Raw genomic sequence first — 26,863 nt, 5'->3', positions numbered from 1 at the left:
AATTCCCTTCACTTTTCAGTAAATTGTACAGGCAGCAAAATAAATAATTGGGAGACATGCACATGGGATTAAAGTAGTAGCTGAAATATCAAGGGAGAAATTTATCTTAAAAATATGCAGAATCTTTTTTTATTGTAATGGAAAAACGTGACATTCCACAAATATAGAACTAGCTTTTTCAGGGCTGGAGAGGTTTATCAGCAGCAATTATCAAGTTAGCATGCTGTTAAAAACCCAGTAATACCTCACTTAACAGGGCGTAACTGCTTCAATAGCTTTTACAGTGAGACTAATAGCCTAAAAGAGCAAGTTCTTGTCAGCTCAGTGATTTCTAATTGATTGCAATCTGTGGGAACTTTGACAGAGCATCCTATGGGGAACTGTAAAATTACTGACAGCAACTTCTGGGTTTCAAGTTTAACAATGCATGTGTGGACTTGAAAAGTGGACTGACTGACTATCAGTATCAGAGAGCAATGTCAATGAACGCTGACAGCTTTGCCTTCATTACAACTGTAAAGTCCAGGTCATTATACTTTTATTCTTTTCTATACCAGCAAATAAATAAGGCAGTTTATGTCATGACCTGAGGCCATGCTGTGGAGCCTGAGTCTTTGGTATGTTGAGTTATTGACACTTAATGCAAAACAAAAAGAGATGATGGGGGAAGTGATATCATGTGAAGCCAGGGTCAATGAAGAGAGATATCTGGAGGCGCTGAGCTAAACGTTGTTCTTCTCTCACTGCATCTTATGTAATCTCAATGTTGGCCATGAATATTCTGGTTCATTTCATGTTTAATAAACCGTCAAGTGTTTGACTGCGTGTTGAACTCATTCTTGGTTCAGACACTGGCCTCCGGCTCGTCTATAACTTTACGAAAGTCATTTTCTAACAGGCCAAAATGAATGAGGCAACAATAAGCTTAGATTCTAGGGATGCAGAATGTTACACTAACCAAAAAAAGCACCTCAACCCCAACTTTTCAAAAATAACACGCCCTCCACCCAGTGACCAGGTGGCACCAGCCGGTGCCCTAAAAGCTTTTGTTTAACCAGTTCTTCACTCATGAAGATATCTGAATTATATGATTACACGTTTGTCATCAAATAGCCAACCAAGCGTTGTCTCTCTACAACTCTCTTCATCCAGCTCAACTTACTCCCCTCAGCAGCGAATGGCCAGAACCTTGTTCTAGGTTAAATAAATCAAAATACCATCTCCAACACAACCCTAGTTTGACAGCGAGATCTATCTTCAGCTAGCTCTGAAGAAGAGTCATACAAACCCGAAACGTTAACTCTGTTTCTCTCACCACAGATGCTGTCAGACCTGCTGAGTTTTTCCAACATTTTCTATCTTTCCTTCTATTATCATACACTTGGGCACATTTCACAATTCAATCTTTGTAGAAAATGTGTTTGAGTGTTAGAAGATATATAAATTAATTACTCAGAACATGAAAAAAGGTGTTAGAGCTAATACCTCCAAGCTTTATTCATAGGTTCAAACGGACATATTACCTGAGCATTCAAGATCCCTCCCTTTCCATTTGACTGAAACATTGATAAGGACAGAATATGCTTCTTCAGTTTAGAATGCATAGTACGGTTCAGCTAATGATGATGAAAACGGTAACATACATTCCAGAAACTGATTTCAACGACTGATAATGCAAGGAACTGTGTATCACAAAGGGCACAGCAGCTGGCAGAGTTAGTGAGGAACAGTGTTGCTCTGTAGGACCTTACCTGTGCCAGAGAAGTGTTTCTGCTCTTGTTGACTTCTGATCCCAAATCTCTGTGTCTCCCGCCTTTATTACTAGAGTTGCACTTGTAGCAGGTCCACTGTGTCTGCCCTTCAGTCCGAACCCCACAGTCTTTGCTCTGCAGACATTGAGAGTGGTAGATATGGCCACAGCTGGAAGTTGAAAGGAACCCAGATTAGCAAAGCTTCTCATGGTTGACTGATGGCCAATTCAGGGCTTACAAGGCCAACAAACATGAAACCCCTACGTCCAACAAAAACGGCACGTGCATAGGATTAAAATATTGTTCACCAAATCCATACTGTGCCTGCGGTCCATGTATTTTAACAGCCACAACCTGGGTAGCCGAGGGCTTCATTTGAGAATCAAGTCACCAATCAGACCTCTGTGCTATTTTTCTTTAACTGTGCCACAAGGTTCACACCCGGTCCTGTCCTCATCAAGTAAACACAGCAAGTTCTTTTAAAATTTTTAAGTCGAGGAACAGGGAGGGTGTATCTATTCTTCAGATGTGGGTGAAACCGAATTTTCCTATCCTTCCCTGATCGCTCAATAATTGAGTCAATCACATGGTGTGTGACTAAAGTGACATGTGAGCCAGGCTGGTTAGAGGCATCAGCCTCCCCTCCCTGTAGGGCAATAATTGAACTCGTTGGGTTTTACAACAGAACCAGCAACTTTCTCATTCATTTTCTCTTCCGCGACCTGATTTATTCATTTCACAATTTGCCATGGTGAAATTTGACCTCCTTCCGTCTGGGTTGCTGGTTCAGTGCCATAATGACCTGGTTACTGCCTTCACCCAAGCATTTCATCTCAGTTCGCACTCAAGTACAATGTTGAGCGAGTGCTCCATGGTTAGAGACGACTACTTTTGGATGTGACATCAAACTAAAGCTGTCCTGGTTGTTCAAGTAAACATTAAAGATCCAGTGATACCATTCCAGGACGAGCAGGTAATTTTCCTGGGGACCTGAGTAATATTCCTCAACTGAAAGCTGCTCACTTGTCTCGATGCTGTTTGTGAAATGTTGCTGTAAAATGCCTGCTCTCTTTTGCTTACATAACACCACCTGCAATTACTGTTGAGAGACTGGATAGTACCCACATACAATGCAGGTTTATGTTTAATGGCACTGGTTATTTCATTCTAAATATGAACCTGCGCCCGGCTTCCTAACATAGGAAACAATGGATTGCAGCTACTGTGCTGCAACAAGGGGCCTCTGAGAGCGCGATTGTTATATTCGAGTGTAAGAAGCCGTCCTTATCATAATGCAAACTTGCACACTCAACATCAGCATTACGTGAAAAGCTATTCATTGGCTGTGGTCCAATTTCCCTGCTCAGTACCTGGGGCAGCAAAAGCCTTTGTACAAAGCTGTTGTAAAACGCACTTAAATCAGTACAGCTCCGCACAGAGAAACTGACGTCCCTGAGTCACTCTTCAGTTAACGCATGTCAGCAAGGCTGAAGGAGGGGTTCAGGAAAGGATTTGCTTTCGCCTGAGCGCATTGAAGTTTCTTTACAGGCTCCCAGACTGCATCCTGTCACCCACCCCTCACGCTCCCCACCCCGGCACCCCCAGCCCCACTTCTGCTTCGACAGACTAAAAACTTCACACAGCCACTGTCCTCCCTCCCTCATCCCGTGCTCGAGAAACATACCACTTCTCTCTCGCCTGGTTACTGGCGCCTGCTACTCCCACTCCCCCTCCTCCCCATGCGCATCCTGCACTACGTGCCAGAGTACCCGAAAATCATAACAGCGGGTGGTCTTGACCCCACAGCTGGCACTCAAGTTGGGGCGGGGCGTCTCCGGACTGGGGCTGGAGTTCAGGGGCTTTGGTCGGGGTCTCAGGGGCTCTGAACTGTTTCTATATTATGGGCCTTTCCATCTCATAACTGAAAATATAAATTGGACGTTTGGACACCATAACCGATAACCACTGTAAAGTGGGTTCTGACAGCTTGAAAAGCCTTGGTCAAATCCTGATAATAAAGTTGTTCACTCCATCTAAATTCCAATCTTTGGCACCTCTCTATGTGTCAGGCACCGCTACATGTGTCAGAAGACGATTATTAACGTTTACTTCTGTTCTCATAGAAAATAAAATCACGCAGTTAAGATAGAAGGAAAGAGAATAGGATATGGGCAGCAGTTATTCAAGATGGCTTCATAAACAAGCCTGAACTGGCAAGTCATGAGTGACAAATCTGAGAATCTCCCCGATTGCATTTACACCATGGATTTAACGCTATTATGGGGCAATTTTACAAGACCTTTGCCCATGGTGAAACACCTGGTCTGCTGTGAGTATGAAGCAGAAAACCATAAGCAAAGGCTTTGAAAATCTATCCTTTCACTCTACTTTTTGAATTTTATGACACTCAAACCTAACAATTTTTGTTAGTGATACAAGTGGATGAGTGCAATCAAATTCATATGATATTCTTCCCTTACAGCTTTCGTGGAGGTATTAACCTATTTAATTTAGACCAGCTATGTCTAAATAATAGGTGGCAGAGGAATTTAATTCAACATGGGAAAGCAATCATCCATTTCTAACAGGGTTCAGCAGCGTAAAGGAGCCTTTCGGTTTTCCGGTCAATACCTTACGACAAGAACATGGAGATGCGATCCGCTCGCAAACCTCTGAAAGGTGTGACTCACCGATAATTTCCTCTCCTATCCTGTGGGGGGAGGAATCTCTTCAAACGGTCTGACTGACATTGAAAAGTTACTGCATGGTCAGTGAGAATGATCCAGCCACTCACTCCTGCCTCATGCTGACAAGTCAACATGCTGCGTCACTATGAACCTCTGCTCAAAGTTCTCTAATTATCAAGGACATAAGGACTTTAAGAAAAGAAATATTTATTTAGTGCTAGGAAAGATGAAACCAAGCAACAGGGATCGAATGCATTAATAATGAAATGGCACAGCAGCTTGTGACTAGAACTTAGAAATGAGGGAGATGACATCTGCATGTTACTGGTTCTGCAACAAATATCAACTAGTTTCAGAGACTTGTCCATAAGTGCGTGTTACTTCTATAATCTAATATTTTAAGGAGCAAGAACAGGCTACAAAGTGAAACCGAAGTTTTGATAGTATTGCTGCAAACAATAGAAATACTAATATAGGTCCCCTTGCAACAGGAAACACACAATTTATAACCCACTTACAAGCTAGATGACAGATACAATCCATTATTATGACAGTTCAGAACACATCTGAAGGTTATCGGCAAACCATTCAACAAAAAAAAAATTAAATTTAAAGTACTCAACTTCCACTTTTATCACAATGCTTCTTAAAATTTAACCTATTATCTAAAGACAGCAAAAATCTCAGGGGCTGCTTCAGGTCCCAAGCAGAAGAGGACAGCTCCGTACTTTAAGTGCCCAGTATTATCCTTAGTCATATCAATTTTCTAGAAGTGAACCCACTCATCTCACTCGGGTCTGGCTTCACTGGCCTCTCTTCATAGTAATCACTTCTATTCTACTTTGGTAATTTGATATTCCATGACAAAATAGGTACTCCTGCCCACGTCTAATACTCTTCATTACCATTTATCATATGTAAGTATTGGACTCACACGCGTCAGCACGCCTCCACTCCTGTACATCTCTACTGACTAATAATTGTGAAACTGGCTGCTTTTAAAAAATATGTTTATGCGGAATCTGTTAGAAATGTTAAACCATATCATGTGAATTCTAGAAATAAATTGATGGGCTTTTAGGGGAGGAGAGCAGATCACAGCCAAGAATTTTACAGATTGTTTTTGTTTACAGGTCAGGATCTGCCTGGATGTTACACAGAGGTAGCACGAGGACATCTTCAGCCATTTAACCGCTGGGCAACAGCTCTGCATTGATGGCTCTCCAACAGCTGCAATCCACGGACCCTTCAAACATTTATGAATGTTAAAGAGCAGAATGAGGCCATTTGGCCTATCGTGTCTGTAGCGGCTCTCCGAGCTCCATTCTGCTGCCGTCTCCCTGTAAACCTGCACAGTTGGATAACAGCCTAATTTTCCTTTCGAATGCTTCAGTTGAACCAGCCCCCACCACACGCTCACGCAGTACATTCCAGATCACTCGCTGCGTGAGAAATATTTTCCTCATATCACTTCTGCTAATTACTTTAAACCTCGTTCTCAATCCTTCCATGAGTGGGAACAGTTCCTCCCTACCTATTCTGTTGACGCCTCAGGGGGGCACTTTCTCCCCGTTGGGTGGGCTGTCGGGGAGTGGGCCGGTGCGGAGCCGATCGCTGCCCGTGATTGGCTGCAACGCCGCCATTTTGCGTGAGCGAGTCAATGAAGGCCCACTCAGCGTGACGCACACCCGGAAGTGCTCAACGCTGCCTGTGCACCGAGCTGCCTCAGGGAGATTAATTTCATAACGTGAATTTTAAATAAAGAAGCTAAAAAAAAATCATTCACACATGTCCCCTCATGCGACAGCATCACATGAGCTGGGACGTGTTTTTCAAATGTTCCAAAAATATTTATTAATGTCATAAACCCTTCAGAAAACCTCACCCCGCCTGTGGATGAGGTTTGACGATAAATACGAAGGCCGCCTAGGCTCTTCGCCTGCTGCTAACCTTAAGGTTGGACAGGCAACATTCTCAATAGGGTTAAATGTTTGATTCATGGCCTTAATAGGCCTTTTACAGTTCGGTGGGCACGCAGCTGACTCTGGTGAGGGCCCACCGCATGGAAGATCCCAACCGGAAGATTCTGCCCCTCATGATTTTGAACGCCTCTACCAAATATCCTTTCCGCCTTCTCTTCTCAAAGGAAATAGTTCCAACTTCTCCAATCTATCCCCATAACTGAAGTTCCTAGTCCCAGCAACCATTCTCGTGAATCTTTTCTGCACTCTCTCCAATTCCCTCACATCCTTCCTAAAATATGGCACTCGGAACTGGATGTAATACTCCAATTGAGGTCAAACCAGTGTTTGATACAAGTTCAACATAACCTCCTTGCTCTTGTACTCTATGCCCCTATTAATAAAGCCCAGGATACTGTATGCTTTATTAATAACTCTCTCAGCCTGTATTGGCACCTTCAATGACTTATGCACATACATGCCCAGGCCCCTCTGCTCCTGCACCCCATTTAGAGTTGTACCCACCATTTTATACTGCCTCTCCATGTTCTTTCTACCAAAATTAATCATTTCACAATTCTCTGCATTGAATTTCATCCACCACCTGTCTGCCAATTCTACCAAATTGTCTATGTCCTTTTGAAGTTCTACACTATCCTCCTCACAGTTTACAATGTTTCCAAGTTTTGTATCATCTGCAAACTTTGAAATTGTGCCCTGTGCACCAAGGTCTAGGTCTTTAACATAGATCAAGAAGAACAAGGGTCCCAACACTGTCCCCTGGGGAAATCCACTACAAACCTTCCTCTAGCCTGAAAAACGTCCATTAACCACGACTCTCTATTTCCTGTCAATCAGACAATTGTGAATTGTTATGACCGGGATGGGAAGAGTGCACAGTTTTTCTAACCCCACTCCTCCGCAGATCACAACATAAGTCCAAGTGTTTAATTCACTAAGTGGACAATTGTCTACTTTCGCTATTGCCAGAACCAGAATAGAGACTTTAACCAGGTTTCTTTCAATAAACTCAGAACGACTGATTTATTATGAAACAAAACTAATTTTTAAAAGCAAGTTGTAAAAAGTGCTTAACATACAGTTTGTAAACCTTAAGTATGCCTATATACCCCATCAATCCCTACACACATACACGTTAAGGACAAAACAAATAGGGTCTCTGCAGAGGTTGATGTTTAATTAAAAACAACACTTTCTGGCCAATGGGAAAACTCCGTGAAAAAGAATAATGTTTGAAGGGTTTTGACACTGTCAGTCTGCTGTTCCTGTGTGTGAAGACGCTAGTCATAGTAGTTGTCTGGAAGTTCTTTCCAAAGGAGCTTCGGTGTGGAGGAGAACAGAGCATAATTAAAGTCCTCGAGGTCCCTCTCTCAACTCAGCTTCTCAGGTTTCCAAACACAGATGAGTTATACTGAGAGGATTCTAGCTGGACTGATAACTATACTGAATTTCAGTCGAGGCAGGGAGGGAGCGTGTTGGGCAACCTTATCCTTCTTAGCTTATTCCAAAAAATGAGTCCGAAACACAAGATCAAAACAGAAACTCATTTCATTCAGGCGGTTTCCAGAAAATTACCAGGGCAGCCTCAGAAAGCAGCAGTTTTTTTTTTTCTCCAGGAATTAAAATTCAAGTAAACAAATAATTCTTATCTCCTCATGGGCCTTGCTGGTCATTTAGCTGAAATCACGTGACTTCCAGGAAAAGGTAATTTTCTCTCAGTCCAAAATGAACTTATAATCTTTAAAAAAAAACCAGGTCAGTTCCCAACCCAGGAAAGTGTCCAAATAATTCAAAGCCCTTCCAACTAAAAAAAAATGTTCTTGGACATATGTATTCATATCAAGTATCCACGTTGCTACTGTCCCTCTTGTTACATGAGCTATAACTTTGCTCACAAGTCTGTTATGCAGCACTGCATCAAATACCTTTTGGAAGTCCAATCTACACATCAACTGCATTGGCCTGAATTTTCCCCCCGGCAATTTGGGGACAGGGCCCGCTCACCAAGGGGAAAATGACACGGGATGGCGTCGGGAGGAACCCCCCGGTGTCATCCCGGTCCCTTTAAATATTTAGGAAGGAGGATGGACTGCGAAATCAGCTGTCCGCCCGCCGACCTGTCAATGGCCAATGACTTCAGTAGGAGAGACTAGGACCCGAGGGCACAGCCTCAGAGTAAAGGGAAGACCTTTTAGAACAGAGATGGGGAGAAACTTCTTTAGCCAGAGAGTGGTGAATCTATGGAATTCATTGCCACAGAAGGCTGTGGAGGCCAGGTCATTGAATGTATTTAAGACCGAGATAGATAGGTTCTTGATTGGTAAGGGGGTCAAAGGTTACGGGGAGAAGGCGGGAAAATGGGGTTGAGAAACTTACCAGCCATGATTGAATGGCGGAGCAGACTCGATGGGCCGAATGGCCTAATTTCTGCTCCTATGTCTTATGGCCTTATTAAAACAATTAAAGGATCTGCCCGTCCAATCTTAAGGCTGGTGGGTCGGCCAGGAGCCCCCGCGGGGAATAGAGAAAACAGGAAACCTCATCCAGCGGCGGGGTGAAGTTTCATGTCCATTTTTAAAAACTTCAATAAATTTTATGTGATATTTATTAACAAGTCCCATCTCGTGTGACATTGTCACATGAGGGGGACATGTTAACAATTTTTTTATTTTTCTATTTTTTAACTTTGTAACACTTTCACTGATCTCCCTGAGACAGCACTTAGCCTCAGGGAGCAGTGCGCTCTTTCGCACACGTTCTGACAGATGGGGAATCCCCCCCACCCCACCCCCCCATAGCGCCTCCAGTCGGGCAGGTCACTGGACAGGCCTTAATTGGCCCGCCCACTTAAAATGGCGGCGGGGCCCGCTTCGGCGGTGGAATTCGGCTGCCCGCCCACCACCGAGCTGGTGGGGCCCACCTGTCTGCTCACCAAGGGCAAAATTGTACCCATTGTCTCATCGACCCTCTCTGCTACCTCTTCAAAAAACTGCAGCAAGCTAATTAAAGCGGATTTTCTGTTAATAAATCCATGCTCGCTTTCCTTTATCAACTCGCATTTGTCCATGCGACTATTAACTTTGTCCCGAATTCTTGTTTCTGTTGAAAGAGGAAGCTGCTGAAAATAAGGATTCACCTGCACAAAGGGTTAATGCAGCAATTAACTTCTCTGTAGAGTTAAACATTAAAATTGCACATTTTACATTCCTTCCCCAAAGCTGAAATATGCTAACTGAAAGCAGCTAGTTCCAATTGGCTCAGAGTTCAGTTCCATCCTCTGCATCTTTAGCCCTCGAATGTAGACTTGCAGCCACACACACACAGACACAGACAGACAGACAGACACACAAAGACACACACACACACAGACAGACACACACAGACACATACACACAGACATACACACACAGACATACACTCAGAGACACAGACACACAGACACACACACACAGACAGACACAGACACACACAGACACACACACGCAGACACAGACACACACACCAGGGAGTTCAAATCCACAGAATAAGTGAAGTTCCCTGCAAAAGTTGCAGGCGTTAAAGTAACTGTTGACATGGCATATTAGTCTTTCTGGATCAATAACTTGTTTAGTAGGGGTACAGCAATTATTCTGCAATTTAAAACACAACTGTGGCAAGAACCCTGATTCGGAGAGTTAACAGTGGGAGTGCTGTGCTGCAGCACATCTCACCAACACATAATGTACAAACATTCTCGCCAGAATTTCTGGGTCTTCATTTATTAAATATTCATGTTGCACTCAAGCACACATAGCAGGCTGCGTGCAGGAGCTCACACAGTAAGTAAAAGATTCAAAACACTAAAAGGCTGTAGCAATGTACAAAATAGTCTCTATTTATTGCTGGCAGACTGCCCTTGCTTAATTCTTGTAGAATGATAAAATATAGAAATCCAAAAGCAATAAATACTTTTGACCTAAAATTCCCATTTAAGAGAACAAAACTAAATGAAGGGAAGGTGATTAAATCTTTTCTCTATTTCTCACCAAGCCCCTGAGGTGTTAACACACGCAGTGAGACAAAGCAGCATTGCTCTAATTGGCACTCAAGGACAACCTCTCAAAAGATACAATTGCTTGAACCACCTCAGTAAGCAACAGTCGAGATGTAATTAGTTCCTTCAACACATTAGGCTGTGAACACGAAAGACAGTGGCCTCCTAAGAGTGCCAAAATAATGCTAACCACCATTTTCTTACAGCAAGTGTAGACCTAGAGTTCATGTGCCCTTCAAAATATCAACTCATTTTTGGCAATGAAATAAGACTTGCATTTATATAGCGCCTTGCATAACCTCAAGGTGTCCCAAGACACTTTAGAGCCAATGAAATACTATTTTAAAGTGTAGTCACTTTAGTAATGTAGGAAACACAACAGACAATTTGCACACAGCAAACTACCATGAAGCAATGTGATAAAGACCAGGGAGTCTATTGACTGGGGGAGAAGTCCCCTGCTCTTCTGTCAAATAATACTGTGGAACCTTTAACATTCACCTGAGGGGGGTCTGGTCAGAAAGATGGTATCTCCGCCAGTGCAACATTTTCTCGATACTGCACTACAAATGTTAGCTGAGGTTTTTGTGCTCAGGTCTCTGGAGTGGGACTTGTAACCACAGCCTTCTGAATTGGAGGTGAGAGTGATGAGGGTCTGCCGATGGAACAGTGGATCCGGGATACAGCAACTAACCACCCCCCCCCATCCAAACCCCCCCCACCCTGGCCCGACAACACCCCCATCACCCAAACCCTTGTCCAACATGCAGCCATACAATCTCCTGGGGGAGGTAAAAATTTACAGAGAAAACCTTAGCCTAACTTTGGAAAAAATTCCTGGTCCTGAAAAGCGACCAGGCAAGTAGTCCTCAGTGACAGAGTGACACAACCCCCAGTGACTGGTCTGTCTTGTACACGTAGACCTGCTGGCTATGCTCAAGGGCATGTCAAGCTCTCTCTTTATCGTGTCAATACGTGCAGTGAGTAGAAGATACAAAAAAATATGAAAATGGAGGATAAGTAAAGATCCACATATCCATCTAACCTTCCTCATATAATGAATGAAGCCTAGAGCATCAGAATACAGACACTTTCCACTCATTCAGAGGCCTGGAATCTCCAGGGAGAGGCAAAATGACACAGATTAAAAACCCAGCACAATTAGGGAAAATTCTGGCAAGTTCCTCTGCTATGCTTTTAGCTAACTGAAGCTAGTCCAGAAGATCACAAAGATCTTGACTGATACTGTGGGAGGAGATTAAAATTGGACACAGAATTTGAACTGTTTCCTAACCATGGGACTTTGTTTGACCGTGAACCATGCTTGCTTTAGCTTCATGGGAGCAGTGGTCCTTTAGAGAATGTAGATCTCCTCATTTCACCTTCCGTTTAAATTATGGTCAATGAAGGGTGTTAAGTATATGCAGCATTTGATCTTCTCGTATTTATGACACTTCTCTAAATTAAACATTATTTGCAAAATACATCCCAAACTTCCAGCACATCAATATTTGCTTGTGCATTCTACCCTCCTTAAACTTGAGGTTATCCGAAACTCTGCTATCTGTGTCCTAATTGGCAACAAGTCCCCTTCACCTATCACTCCTGTGCTCACTAACCTACACTGGCTCTACATTAAGCGACGCCTCAGTTTTAAAATTCTCATCCTTGTTTTCAAATCCCTCCATGACCTCATTACTTTGCAACCCCCCCTCCCCCCCACCCCCCCGCCCCCCACACCCCCATCTCTCCTCCATACCCATGACCCTCTAATTCTGGTCTCTAGCACATCCCCAATTATAATTGCTCCACCATTGGTGGCCGTGCCTTCAGCTACTGAGACCCCAAGCTCTGGCATTCCCTCCCTATACATCTCCAACTCGCTTTCCTCCTTTAAGACATTCCTCAAAACCTACCAATGACCAAGCTTTTGGTTATCTTGGCCGATATCACCCTACGTTGTTTGGGGTCAATTTTTATTTGATAATTGCCTTAGGACATTTTATTACACTGAAGGTGTTATATAAACACAGGGTGTTGTTGACTTGCTGGTAAAGTAGTAACACTCCCTCATATTTTGGAATCGTCTTAATCATTAATGAAAATGATAAATAGCAAGGATGATAACAATGATCCCTGCGGGACACCACTGGTAACCGGTTTCCAGGCAGATCCAAAATCAATAAAGGCAATATTCTGCTGATGGGCATTCTGCAGATTCTCAATCCATCACAGCAAATGATCAATAGTTCCACAAGATTTCTTCCCCGGGCTCCTAGTGGGGAAGGAGCAGCAGGAGGGATGGGAAAGATGGGGGAGGGAAATCGGAAGGGACTCACAAGGAATACTTAGCCCAGGGTTACCTCCCCTCTCTCCAACTGTGACGCAGGTCCTCCCACATTTCGAGTGCAATTGCAATGCTTTCTATGTACATGTTTGGTTTGCAGTTGTTCCCTCTTAAGGGAGGAGGTATTCGCTTTCTATTTAAATATCATACAAGCAATTTCAAACTAAAAGGGGGAAAGATAAATTTCCAATTTTATCTGAGAGCTGACCTTTTCTGTTTTTAAGAAACCAGAGTTATCCTGGCCTTGCCAAACGCAGGTTGCTTTTAATTCCAAACAGAACATATCAAAAAAGTTAGGTGCTTTTGATAAGTAAAGTCCCTCTGTAAGGGAATGAAAAGAGCATTTGTTGAAGGAGGCGGTGGGGGGAGGGAGCTATTAATTAAAGCAAAGATACCTTTGGGACAAAATAATTAAACGTTAGAAATGAAAATAAAATGAATAGAAAACCCAAACTACCAGGGCACTGCTAAATATTTCAACTTAGAAGTGAGTGAAGTGATAGTGAGTGACGCATTAGTTAAATGTCACGTAGGTGTATATGTAATGATGCAGGATTCACCTTCAGGCTTATCTCATAGATAGTAGTGTACAGTCACCAGACTTTACTATGGAAGCAAAACAATTTTAAAATGCTGGATACTTCTCAATAACTCTAACCTATCGTCTAAAACTGACACATTCGATTTGCAAAGTTCCCACACCAAATCTTCAAAGTCTCCGAGCTGAGATTCTACAGTTCCAATCCATAATAGCGAAACCAAGCAACAATTAAACTCTGAGACTCTTTTTTTAACCCATGGGGTTATGATGTTAAAATGATTCACTCTACCCTGTATACTATTGAACATTACGCAGTATAACTTTTCTGAGCTTATAAAATAGTATTTTATATATTTTTTACTCAATCCCTATCACGGGTGGTTTGTTCAGGATGTTAAAAAGCTTGAATGTAATGAGACAATCTTTAAGTATGTCTGCAGCACAAAAGCTTTGTCACATTTTCCTAGTTGATTCAAATTTCTGAGGAACGAGTGAATAAGACATTAACTGATATCCACTTGCTTCACAATTTCGTGCCACATTCCTCTCAATTTCTACTACATCTTCGAACATTACATACAGCATCGTACGAGAGCCATCAGCACACGTAGACATCACACTGCAGATGTCAAACAGCAATTTTGCTTCACATTATAGATGTAGAACAAGATTAAATTGCCCTAGGTTACTACTGCGGGCTTTCAACCTTGAATCTCACACTAACCGATACATTTTCAAAGTTCTCTACCCCAACAATGATGTCTCTGAAAGTTCTGAGACTGATCCATTATAATGTGAGCCTTTAAGGGTCATTCATGCACCTCACTAGCAGAATGATACACTACACATGGTATTACACTCCTATCATTAGGTGTACCATTTGACTTAGTGGTTGCACTGCCATGGGAGATCCATTACTCAAGACTAACTGCTCTGGGCTGCCAGTTGTCAGCCCAAGTCTGGATATTGTCCAGGTGTCAAGCTTCTTGAGTGTTGTGGGAGCTGTACTCATCCAGGCAAGTGGGGAGTATTCCATCACACTCCTGACTTGTGCCTTGTAAATGGTGGACAGACTTTAGGGAGTCAGAAGGTGAGTTGCTTGCCACAGGATTCCCAGCCTCTGACCTGCTCTTGTAGCCACAGTGTTTATATGGCTAGTCCAGTTCAGTTTCTGGTCAGTGGTAACCCCCAGGAGGTTGATAGTGGGGGATTCAGTGATGGTAATGCCATTGAATGTCAAGGGGCAATGGTCAGATTCTCTCTTGTTGGAGATGGCCATTACCTGGCACTTGTGTGGTGTGAATGTTATTTGTCACTTGTCATCCCAAGCCTGGATATTGTCCAGGTCTTGCTGCATTTGCACATGGACTGCTTCAGTATCTGAGGAGAAGCGAATGGTGCTGAACATTGTGCAATCATCAGCGAACATCCCCACTTCTGACCTTATGATGGGTGGAAGGTCATTGATGAAGCTGCTGAAGATGGTTGGGCCATCCTGAGAACCAGCTACAACACTGGCATCTACCCGGCTATGTGGAAAATTGCCCAGGTGTGTCCTGTACACAAAAAGCAGGAAAAATCCAACCTGGCCAATTACCGCCCCATCAGTCTATTCTAGATCATCAGTAAAGTGATGGAAAGGGTCATCACCAGTGATATCAAGCAGTTTAGCAGGCTTAGCAATAACCTGCTCACTGACGCCCAGTTTGGGTTCCGCCAGGGGCATTCAGCTCCTGACCTCGTTACAGCCTTGGTTCAAACATGGACAAAAGAGCTGAACTCAAGGGGTGAGGTGAGAGTGGTTGCTCTTGACATCAAGGCGGCATTTGGCCAAGTGTGGCATCAAGAAGCCCTAGCAAAACTGGAGTCAATGGGAATCAGGGGGAAAACTCTCTGCTGGTTGGAGTCATACCTAGCACAAAGGAAGATGGTTGTGGTTGTTGGACGTCAGTCACCTCAGCTCCAGGACATCGCTGCAGGAGTTCCTCAGGGTAGTGTCCTCGGCCCAACCATCTTCAGCTGCTTCATCAATGACCTTCCTTCCATCATAAGGTCAGAAGTGGGGATGTTCACTGATGATTGCACAATGTTCAGCACCATTCACAACTCCTCAGATACTGAAGCAGTCCATGTCCAAATGCAGCAAGACCTGGACAATATCCAGGCTTGGGATGACAAGTGCCAAATAACATTCTCCCCACACAAGTGCCAGGTAATGGCCATCTCCAACAAGAGAGAATCTGACCATTGCCCCTTGACATTCAATGGCATTACCATCGCTGAATCCCCCACTATCAACATCCTGGGGGTTACCATTGACCAGAAACTGAACTGGACTAGCCATATAAATACTGTGGCTACAAGAGCAGGTCAGAGGCTAGGAATCCTGTGGCAAGCAACTCACCTTCTGACTCCCCAAAGCCTGTCCACCATCTACAAGATACAAGTCAGGAGTGTGATGGAATACTCTCTACTTGCCTGGATGAGTGCAGCTCCCACAACACTCAAGAAGCTCAACACCATCCAGGACAAAGCAGCCCCGCTTGATTGGCACCCCATCCACAAACATTCACTCCCTCCACCACCAACACACAGTAGCAGCAGTGTGTACCATCTACAAGATGCACTGCAGGAACTCACCAAGGATCCTTAGGCAGTACCTTCCAAACCCATGTCCACTACCATCTAGAAGGACAAGGGCAGCAGACACATGGGAACACCACCACCTGGAAGTTCCCCTCCAAGTCACTCACCATCCTGACTTGGAAATATATCGGCCGTTCCTTCACTGTCGCTGGGTCAAAATCCTGGAACTCCCTCCCTAACAGCACTGTGGGTGTACCTACACCACATGGACTGCAATGGTTCAAGAAGGCAGCTCACCACCACCTTCTCAAGGGCAACTAGGGGTGGGCAATAAATGCTGGTCCAGCCAGCGAAGCCCACACCCTGTGAATGAATAACAAACAGTAAAAGATGATAAGAATGGCATTTAGCAGCAACGTGAGACACTGGATTCTTTCAAAGTGTTTCACACCATGAATTACTTCATCAACTCCACTATAAGTATCCAGACTATTAGCACCACATCACACTGAGTCATTGGCTTATGGCAGGGTTGCGCACTAACAATTTAATTAACAACTTATCGATTTTGCAGCATTGCATTAATCCATGATTCACAAAGAAAGTAGGGGGAGAAAAATTCTCTTTATCTTCTAACCTCAAGAACTGTTCACATGGAAACAAAAGTGCAAAATCAATACATGATTAACAAATCTGCATGTGTTGACAACATTGTTGTGGAATAGAAGGCCAGCTATTTAGCTGGGATATTATTCAGATGAAAGTCTTCATTCTTCCAGTCTTCCTTAGGCTCAGGGGTGGTGTCAGAGGGTTGGGGAAGTCCAGGCATGTCAACCGGTTGTGGGGAATCTTCCAGAAACGAAAATTAATGGTCATCTTGGGCAAATACAGGTTCATTAAGGAAGGCCTGCATGGATTTCTTAAGGAAAAATCATGTTTGACTAATTTCACAGAATCTTTACAGGGCAGGAGGAGGCCATTCAGCCCATCGAGTCTGCACTGGCTCTCTGAAAGACCGTTCCAGCCAGTCCCACTCCCCTGCCTTATCCCCCTAACCTTGCACATTCTCTCTTTTCGGGTAACAATCCAATTCTCATTTGAATACCTCGATCGAACCTGCCTCCACCACCCTCTCAGGAAGTTTGTTCCAGGCTCCAATCACCCCCTTGAGTGAAAAAACTTTTCCTCACATCACTTTTACTCCTTTTGTCAATTATTTTGAATCTGTGCCCTCTAGTTGCTGATGTTCTCTTGAGTGTTAACAGTTTCTCACTATTTATCCTGCCCATACCCCTCAGGATCTTGAACATCTTTATCAAGTCTCCTCTCAGCCTTCTTTTCTCCAAGGAAAACAGTCTCAACCTCTCCAATCTATCCTCATAGCTACAGTTCTTCATCCCGGGAATCATCCTTGTGAATCTCCTCTGTACTCTCTCCAATGCCTTCACATCCTTCCTCAAGTATGGCGCCTAGAACTGGACTCAGTACTCCAGGTGAGACCTAACTTGCTGGAATTTTTTGATGAGGTAACAGAGGGGTGATAAGGGCAATGCAGTTGATATGGTTTACGTGGACTTCCAAAAGAGGTTTGATAAAGTGCTGCACAACAGACTCGTGATCAAAGTTATAGCGCATGGAATAAAACGGACAGTAGCAACATGGATACGGAATTGACTGAGTGACAGGAAACAGAGAGTTGCTGGATGTTTTTGGAAAGGTTTGTAGTGGAGTTCCCCAGGGGTCAATGTTAGGACCCCTGCTCTTCCTGAGATATATTAATGACTTAGACCTTCGTGTGCAGGGCACAATTTCAAAATTTATTAGATGATACAAAACTCAGATGTATTGTGAACTGTGCGGAGGATATAGAACTTCAAAAGGACGTAGACAAGTTGGTGGAATGGATGGATAAACGACAGATAAAATTTAATGCAGAGAAATGTGAAGTAATTCATTTTGGTAGGAAGAACATGGAGGGACATCATAAAATAAATGGTACATTGGGGTGCATAAACAGAGGGATCGGGGTGTTTATCAGCACAAATCATTGAAAGTGGTAGGTCAGGGCAAGAGCATAGTTAGTAAAGCATACAGAACCCTGGGCATTATTAATAAGGGCACTGAATACAACAGCAAGGAGGTTATGTTAAACTTGTATAAAACACTGGTTTGACCTCAACTGGAGTATTACCAGGTTCTGAGTGCCACATTTTAGGAAGAATGTGAAGGCATTAGAGAGAGTGCAGAAAAGGTTCACTGGATTGGTTCCAGGGATAAGGAACTTCGGTGACATAGGCAGATTATAGAAGTGGGGACTGTTCTCCTTGGAGGCAAAGATTGAGAGGGCATTTGATAGAGGTGCTCAAAATCATGAGGGATATGGACAGAGTAGATAGGGAAAAACTGGAGAACCAGAGATTTAAGGTAATTGGCAAAAGAAACAATGGTAACATCAGAAAACCCTTTCCATGCAGAGGGTGGTTCAGGTTTGGAACGCACCACCTGAGAGTGTGGTAGAGGCAGGGTCAATCGAGGCATTCAAGAGGGAATTGGATTATCTGCAAGGGAAGGGCTATGGGGAGAAGATGGGGAAATGGCACTAGGTGACTTGCTCCTTCAAAGAGCCATTGTAACCATTCTATGATTTTGAGTACAATTCAGGAATTTGCGATTAGGTAAGAAGAGATGAAAATGGTCATTATGGAACCTGGAATATGACCAAAACAGATTGGAAAGACTTCCTGTGTTCCTGGAATCTTTCATTCTTATTTCACAGCAGGGCTAAACTCCCTCAGTGCCGATTAAGCCTGAACATTACTTTGAACCACAGCCTCATTAAAAATTTTCTCCCAATCTCTAAGTTGCCAGGCAACAGCACTGATTCGAGGAATACCTACAGAGGTGTTTAACTAGTAATAGTACATGATGAAAAAAACAGAAAATGCTGGAAATACTCCGTAAATCAGGCAGCGCCTGTGGAGACAGAGAAACAGAGCTGATGTTTCAGGTTGATGACCTTCATCAGAACTGTAAGGCGTTGGAAAATATTCAGCTTTTAAGCAAATAAAGAGGCAGGGAATGTTGGGGGGGGGATGGCAAGAAAAGACCAGAAGTCTCTGATAAGGGTGGAGTTTGAAGTGATTGAATGACACAAGCAACGGAAGTGCAAGATAAAATGAGATGCAGTGACAGGTGGGGAGGGAAGGATGCTCCCAAGTAAAGAATTGCAACATAGAAGTGGGGACAGCAGAAATAGAATTTGTCACTATTTCCTGCTTTAATTTCAGATCCCCGGATACACTGGAATTGTATTTGGATTTTGAACAGTACACCATTTAATTTAATTTTGGAACGAAACTAAATAAACTTCACCAAACGATTAACTGCTGCTTTTTCATCAGAATGTACACCTACACAAGATAGAGTTGCTGCAATTTTTGATACCCTAAGTAGTGTTCCATGCTGGGTGCATGTTTCTCACACTGTGGTGCTCATCAAGGGTTCAAAAATAACTTGTGAATAAGGATTAGGCCTTAATGCACTTGGAGCACCTGTGCAATGCTACAGATGTTCAATATTATTGCAAAGGTGAGGACACACGATGAAAGTCAGATAGGAGACTTCACACTCCAGATCAAGGACAGCCAATGCTTGGGTCACCAGATGTGTTTACAGGCTCATTCCACTTTGTAACCCACGTTTGGAATCACTCTGGGTATGGAAACTGATGGGTGAATCTTAACTACAAAAAACTAGTGAGATGGATTCAGGTGAAAGGTTCAATTTTTAAAAATAATGTCTTAAACCCAATCCCCAACCCTCCTGTTTCTGGTTTTAATGAAGCGGGGCCAAGGACAGGAGACAACCTCCTCCCATGTTGTTACGAGTGAGTAATTATGGTATCACAGATTTTTAAGGGCTGCTGTTTTAAAGGAACATTTCTGTTTTCATTGAGTTTAACAGCCTTTTTCAAAATTAAAGAATGGATAGACAACATGGCATCTCTTTGTGTTAGCTCAAACCTGGTCAGACTCATACCTCTAGAGCTGGTTATGAAGAGTCATTAAAATGCTTTTGGCTTCTGCGAGAACAGGAGGAGGCTTCAACGGGCCACAAGGTAATTAACTTCTTTGCCTGGTAAAGCAACAACTCCTTGAAAATCAACACAGCAGCCACTTTTATGTTCTTTTGCCTGTATAAAGGAGGACGTAAGAAGCCTCCTTGTGGCACATAGCTCTCAGCTGAAACAGGCAGTAAAAAACTCTGAGATGCATCATCAGAGGGGTTTTTCTCTCTGTCAGCGGGTGTCAAAGAGGAAGGCATTAAGAACTCAGCTGCCACTCTGCCAAATGAGTCCAGGTCATTGTCAAGTGTCAAAACCACAGAACTAACGAGAGACAAGAAGCCTTCTCTTTCTCCCAGAACCTACTAGACCTGCTGAGTCCACCTGTAAAAGGCAAATACTGACTGGTCGTCTCCAGAAGCCATCACAGCTGCTAAACCAAATCTCGAGTTTCAACCCCTTCACCTCTGAAAAATGGCACTCAAGCAACAAGTCCACAATGCTGTCTCACAGAGACTGAAATCTCATCTTTAAGTATCTTTTTACCTTTAGCTGCTTTTAATGATTGTATATTTTAGCTAATAATGTTATTACTTTTTTCTTAAGTAACTTTCAGCAGTAGTTTTGTAATAAACTAACCTGTAGTCTTATGTAACATTAAAGCTCGTCTGCGGTGGGGGGGGGGGGGGGGTTATTTTTAAATTGAAGTGCTCATAAATTAAAAGGGGATGACATACACACACACACAAATTCTTAGCTCACAAAGCACTTTGAGGAAACGCCTTTCACATGGTCATGACAATGTGTTGTAATGAGGGCGGCAGCCTCAGTTTTAATCTGTTCTATAGATATAGTCCTGGTTGGCCATGTTCCTCAAACTTTGAGTGTCAAGGCAGGTGGATGGTAAATGCTGAGCTGGGAAACTTGAAACAACTGCCACAGCTTGTTTTGGAATTTGTGTATATTCTGAGATGAGGGCCTTGAATTTAGTAGTAATAAGACCACAGAGTCTTACAGGTTTCTTACAAAACTAAATTAAACATTTATTATTAAAAGAAATGATTTGAAGCACATACATAAATCTACAAATTACTACTATGGTAACTTCTAAATCCCCTAGTTAATCTAACTTCCATTAAAGCAACAGTAAGACACATAGGTTTTATAAGACCCAGGCAAAGGAACACAATACCCTGAACAGTTGAATCCAAAGTGAGTTTTTCTCAGCTTCAGTTCTTTATAGACAGCAACTTGAAGCTTAGATACTGGAGGCTTTTCACACGTGTGTTAGATTTCAGAACGCCTGCCCTTACACACAGCCTTCTCTCCTTTATACATATTTTCCCCTTTGAATGCAAATTCCCATTGTTTCACTGTGTCTTTGGGCTTTACTTCTCTAATAATAAAAATCTATCATAGTACCAATTTTGTCATCAATCTTTGGGAAAAATAAACACACTGTTTCTTAACTTCTCCTGGCTAGGTGTAACATTTCACCCACTCTTTTGAATTCAAGCTAGTGTAGTTTATTTAAAATTGCAAATGTTCCCTTTACACTTCACATTCTAAAACCTCCCCCATGTTTACCTACTTAACATTTCAAACCTAGCTTACTTTCTGATACGTTAAAGCCTTCAGGCCAGCTCCCTTAAATTCAATTAAAACACACACACACATACAAAACACACACACACACGCGCACACTCTCTCGCTCTCCTTTACAATGAATTCCAATTGTTATATCTTCCTGACACGAGAAACCAGACAGCTGAAAGGAGGTTAGGTAAATGCCTTCTTAGCGCTGCTTAGGGGCCAAGAGGAGTACCCTCTCCCAGAGTCTCCTCACTTCCCTGGGATTAAACACCAACCATTTCAATAACAGGGAATGCTCTCAGTCACAGCTTGAGCTTTTATGCTTCAGAGCTATTCCAAGCAACTGTGAGGGAAGAATTAATCAGAGTAACAGCATAAGTCTGCTATTGGCTTTGTGTGTTTGAGCATTGGAGCAATGATTCTCAGATTAGAATGCCTTAAAATAGTTACAGCTACTCAGCAATTCTAAGATGATGACCAACGTACTTTTAAACTGAGACTGACTCTACAGTGCCAGCAAGGTTTCAGAAGAAATAACCATCTCTTTAATGGGGTAATTTAATTGGGAACATGTCAGCTTGTGTTAATATCAAGCTAAATAACGGCTGCCATTGTTTCAAGGGCAAAACATGTGCATAAAACAGTGAGGGGGCCAAAGCAAGAATGTTGAGGATTAATACTAATCGATCTGGGTCCTGACCCGCACATTTGCACAAGTGCTTGCACAAGCGAAGCCTTTAATTTTGGGCTGTCTGTCTCTTCAGCATCAGCCTCAGGCAATTCCAGGGGTGAAGGGCGCCAAGGAGCAGGTATCCCTATTCCTGTGCAGCTGCAGGAGAGGCAGGCAGGGTGGGGTTGAGGACATCTTTGCTCCTGTGGAGTTGTGGGAGGGGTGGGAGGGGGGAACGGGGTAGGGGGTGGGGACAGGGGGTAGCGGGGAGGACATTCCTGTTCCTGTGGAGTTGCGCGAAGGCAAGGGAGATGCAGGCAGGAGCGTGGGGGGTTGCAGTGGTGGTTGGTGGAAGACATTCCTGAACTTTCAGCTCCACTGGGAGGTTATTTCTAAATAAGAATGTCTTCAGGACCTATCATTGCTCAGCTGGACAGGGTGTGTCAGACCCCTCTTATCACAGGTAAATATGGAAAAGGGGGTCCAAAACTGCCTAGAATGCCCAAAAAAAAGGGCCATGACTTTAGCAGTGGGAACACTCTTGCACAGAATGGGCTCAGAAATCGATAGGTTTCGCACCTGGACTAGACCAGGTAAACAGGCACAATGCAAACCAGCTTCAACCCTTTCTTTTACATAGAAATTTTGCCCAGGGACAAAAAGCAGATTCCTAATTAACAGTTTACTTGGTGCAATAGCAACTTTATTCAACACGAGAGAAATCTGCAATAACAAAAGAGGGAGCTTTACTGACCTGGATAACTCTTGGAAAAAGAGTTGGTTGGCAAAGCAGTCAGCTCACTGGCTGAGTTATTGAGAAGGTATTGAATCCTGATTAGTTTCCTGTTACGTGGAGATTTTTAACTTTTGCTGACAGTCACGTGATAAGGGGTAGGAAAAAGGCATTCAGGTGGTGAATCGTAATGAGAATTTGGATTCAAAGGGTGGAATTTTATGGCCCTGCTGTGGGGCAGGGAGAGGAGCAACCAGCCGTCCAAAAATCCACGGACTTCAGCGGGACTGGGAAATCCCACTGGCAGGAGCGGTGGTAAAACCCTGCCCACGGTCTTGATCAAACAAATCTTGATCATCAAGGATTAGACATGTGGGCTGATGCCAAGGGCTGCAACACGGTCTGGCAAAGGTGCCGCAGGCTGCTGCGTTCTCCTCCACTTTACCCTGCAAAGGGGCCTTGCCCTGGAACAGACAGGCACGGAGACAGCGCCAACTAACTGCAGAAGATGAACACGAGGGCCACAAGGCATGTCTGCTCAGGGGAGCAGCCAGTGCAGTCAGAGTGACAGACATCCACTCATGGGGAAGCACTTTGAGTTTGGTGCACACCAAAAGCCAAAGAACAATTGTCACGTCCCACACGTGCCTAACTCCCTGGCATTAACAAGAACCGTCAGGCGTGGTAAAAGTATCGGAAATCCCACACTGTTACAAAACATAACACACACGTACGGGGGAAGTCCTACAGTATTTTCTCTTTGTCGATGGAAAGGTGGCTATTTCTCCCCCTTTTCAATTACAGATCATCTCTAAGAGAAAGCAGCAGCATTTTAACGGCTGCAGCCTCTGAAATCCTGCCCCTTTGGCTCCTCAGCACTGCCAGAGTGTTACAGCCTGCCAGCGGCACTCTGCTCACTTTTAAGAGTTGTCCTTATGAGGTCAGCTCATTCTACTGTCGGCTCAGCGGCACCCAATCAACAGGGGAACAAAGGGAACATAGTGCCCACCTTGACTTTTAAAAGGGTCTTTAAAGAGCACCCAAATCAAGAGGGTGAAAGGTTAAATGGCACCGCTCAGCACCAACAGCAGAAAAGCTTCAGCGATCGTTTCCCACAGCAGAGATGTTTCTGTGTCCCTTGTGGTAATTCCAACAGCGCTAAGCTCACCTGCAGCCCATGTGATGACCATTCAAGTAGATTTTTCACCGATGACCAGAGCAAAATCTGTGTTCGTCAGAAACTGTGGCGGAATTTCAGTCTCGCACTGGCATTGCCAAACTGGAATCATCCTCAACTCTCACTTACATAAGAAACAATTTTTCTCAGTAAGCGATTTAGAGACAAGAAGGTACCTTTGATCTGCCCGATGTGACAATTTCATTTTCCATTACGATGTCAAGGTTAAAGGCGTAGCACAGGCCAATAACAAGGCCCAAATAAGTAGCATCTTCGGAGATAACAGGGAAGAGGTTATAGTGATGTAATAGGCATATTAGTAGAAGTACAAAAAACACTGTTAGAAGCTGGTGGTAAGGGGAGGTAAAATAGACAGGACAGAGTGGTTAGAGATGGACAGATTCTAGAGGTGGAGAGGATTACAAGGGAACAGATGCAAAATTAAATATAAGAATTTTTTTTTAAATAAAGGGCTATTGAGCACTGCCAGATTTACTGACTGAAGCCAAGGCCAGAGGGGTATCTTTAATCTAAGCTGCCAAGTGAGAAACCAAAACATCGCATTGGTTTGCGTTATGCCGAATCCGATGTGCCACTTTCCTATTGGACAAATTAGGTTAAAATGGCGCTTCCAATTAGCATGGAGATAGAGGATTGGTTGGCTAACAGGAAGCCGGGAGTAAGGGTCATTCTCGGGTTGGCAAACTGCAAATATTGGAATGTCACAGGGACCAGCGCTATTTACAACCTATATCAGTGACTTGGATAAAGGGACTGAATGCATGGTGGCTAAATTTGCTGATGACACAAAGATAGGTAGGAAAGTAAGATGTGAAGAGGACATAAATACCTGAGTTTGGAGAAATGCACACGCGACTTCAGGTTGGCAGGGAGGTGGGTGTTGCGAAGGGAGAGAAACGCTAATTAAAACCCATTGGGATGCCGACTGGCCGTTTATTAGTGCCTTGCACAGAAGCTCAGGAGATTGAGGAAAGCCTGCCACTGAGAAGCAGAAAGGACAGGATTGCAACTCTCCAGGGACCAGGTCTTCACTGCTCTGTAGGAAATGATGTGGGGGGGAGCAGAAGTTAAAACCATGGGGAAAACAGCATTAGCAGAGTCAACTAAATCATTTAAAGGGATCATACAGGAATCTCTAGAATTCTGGATTGTCAGAGCTGTCATGACCTGTGGGGAAGAGGCATCCATCGAGATTTGTCTTACCAGTGATAATCGGATCCAGAAAACTCAGGCTGAGTGGAACGATTATGAAAGGACACTGGGGGTTTTGACGTGGTGTGCCGGGGAGCGATGAACATCTGCCAGAGAGCCGATAAGTTTGAGATTGTCCCTTTAATGCTACATAGCTGCCGGAAGCATGGCACAGAGTAAATACATTTTGTAATGCATATTCTAGTGGTTTAAGTTAGTTAATGCAAAACTTACCTTTTGCTTTAGTTTGATGTATCAGTTGCCTGTTACTTAGTGTTTGATCTGTGTTGATTTCAATTTGTTTGTTACAGTGAAAGTCTTTAAAAGTGAAATATTGTCCTTTGTTATTTCCATTGGTATTGTGGGGATTGTTTTCTTTTAAAAAGTTATCTATCGTTACCAGGGAGTGTAACAACGTGACGGAACTTCGTGCCAAATGATCTGTTTCTATTTTTTAATTCTATGTAATACATAAAATGCAACTTCCTTATCCTGATGTTAATTTTTGATAATGATGCTAAAACTTGTACTTTCCACACTAGTAACACCTTGAGTAATATATAATAATTACATTTCGATGGATATCTGACAAAGTGTCCTCAGAACATAACATAAATCCATTACTGCTGCTTCAGCTAGTAAACGATTGATGAAAGCAGAAATGTTTCAGAACTTCAAACGTGTTTATTTCCTAGCCTGGAACCACTGCGATTGCAGCAGACCATGTGCCCTGGGTTACTGTGATTTAGGAAGTCAGCTGATTGAGTTCAAAAAGAGTTCTGGTCTAAAACACAAAGAAATATTTGTACTGTAGTACCACAAATGAATAATGATATAGACTATAGCCAATATATGATATATTATAGCCAATAAGAACTCTGGTCCATCCAAGAAAGAATCTCACTTAAGGCAACAGGAGATTAAAACAGATTTCCCTTCCATCAGAACAATAAGCCAGGGCAAGAAACTCGAGAGGTATTTACACCCTGATGAAGACTATAAAACCATACCTAATAGTTGGATGCTGTACAGCTACTGTTGCAAGAGGGGCCGTTCAGGTTCTTAGGTCAATAAAGACATTGACCACAGACTTTCTGGCAGGCTTCCCAAAGCACCAAGCATTGTGCTGTGCCTACCCATCGTCTTTCTGCTGTAGGCTGCCCCATTTCAATGTTGATCTGAGTCCTTGCTGGCGATGTGTGTAACCTGGGAGATGTGGCTGGCGGGCTCGTAGCTGTGGTAAGCGTGTGAGAGTACAGTGGAGCATATGAATATCAAGTATGAGTCCTGATTGATGGAGATCGTTGGTAGGTGAGTGATGGGGTGAATTGGGCAGCTTGTGAAGCCATTGGTGGGATTATCACCAGCAAGGATCACCACTTGGTGCATCTGAAAATGCATTTACTAACTTTGACCATTCATGTGAGGTCACTGATCTTCTGCACCACTCGGGGCTAGGCTGACATTGACCTCGGTGGCCAGCTATCT

The 26,863-nt window shown here is 43.4% G+C and overlaps 1 protein-coding gene across 5 annotated transcripts in view; it reads right to left on the bottom strand.

The window, feature by feature from the left end:
* Nucleotides 1-26,863, bottom strand: part of vps8 (VPS8 subunit of CORVET complex) — a 734,009-nt gene that overhangs the window by 198,048 nt on the left and 509,098 nt on the right. For all 5 annotated transcript variants that reach the window (XM_041200655.1, XM_041200658.1, XM_041200657.1 and 2 more), the window contains one exon: nt 1,752-1,920. In XM_041200655.1, the coding sequence (XP_041056589.1) occupies nt 1,752-1,920 (169 nt within the window). The remainder of the gene's footprint in view (nt 1-1,751; nt 1,921-26,863) is intronic.

Source organism: Carcharodon carcharias, chromosome 12, assembly GCF_017639515.1.
Source record: "Carcharodon carcharias isolate sCarCar2 chromosome 12, sCarCar2.pri, whole genome shotgun sequence".
Classification (NCBI taxonomy): Eukaryota; Metazoa; Chordata; class Chondrichthyes; order Lamniformes; family Lamnidae; genus Carcharodon; species Carcharodon carcharias.
This window is presented reverse-complemented; position numbering and strand designations above follow the sequence as displayed.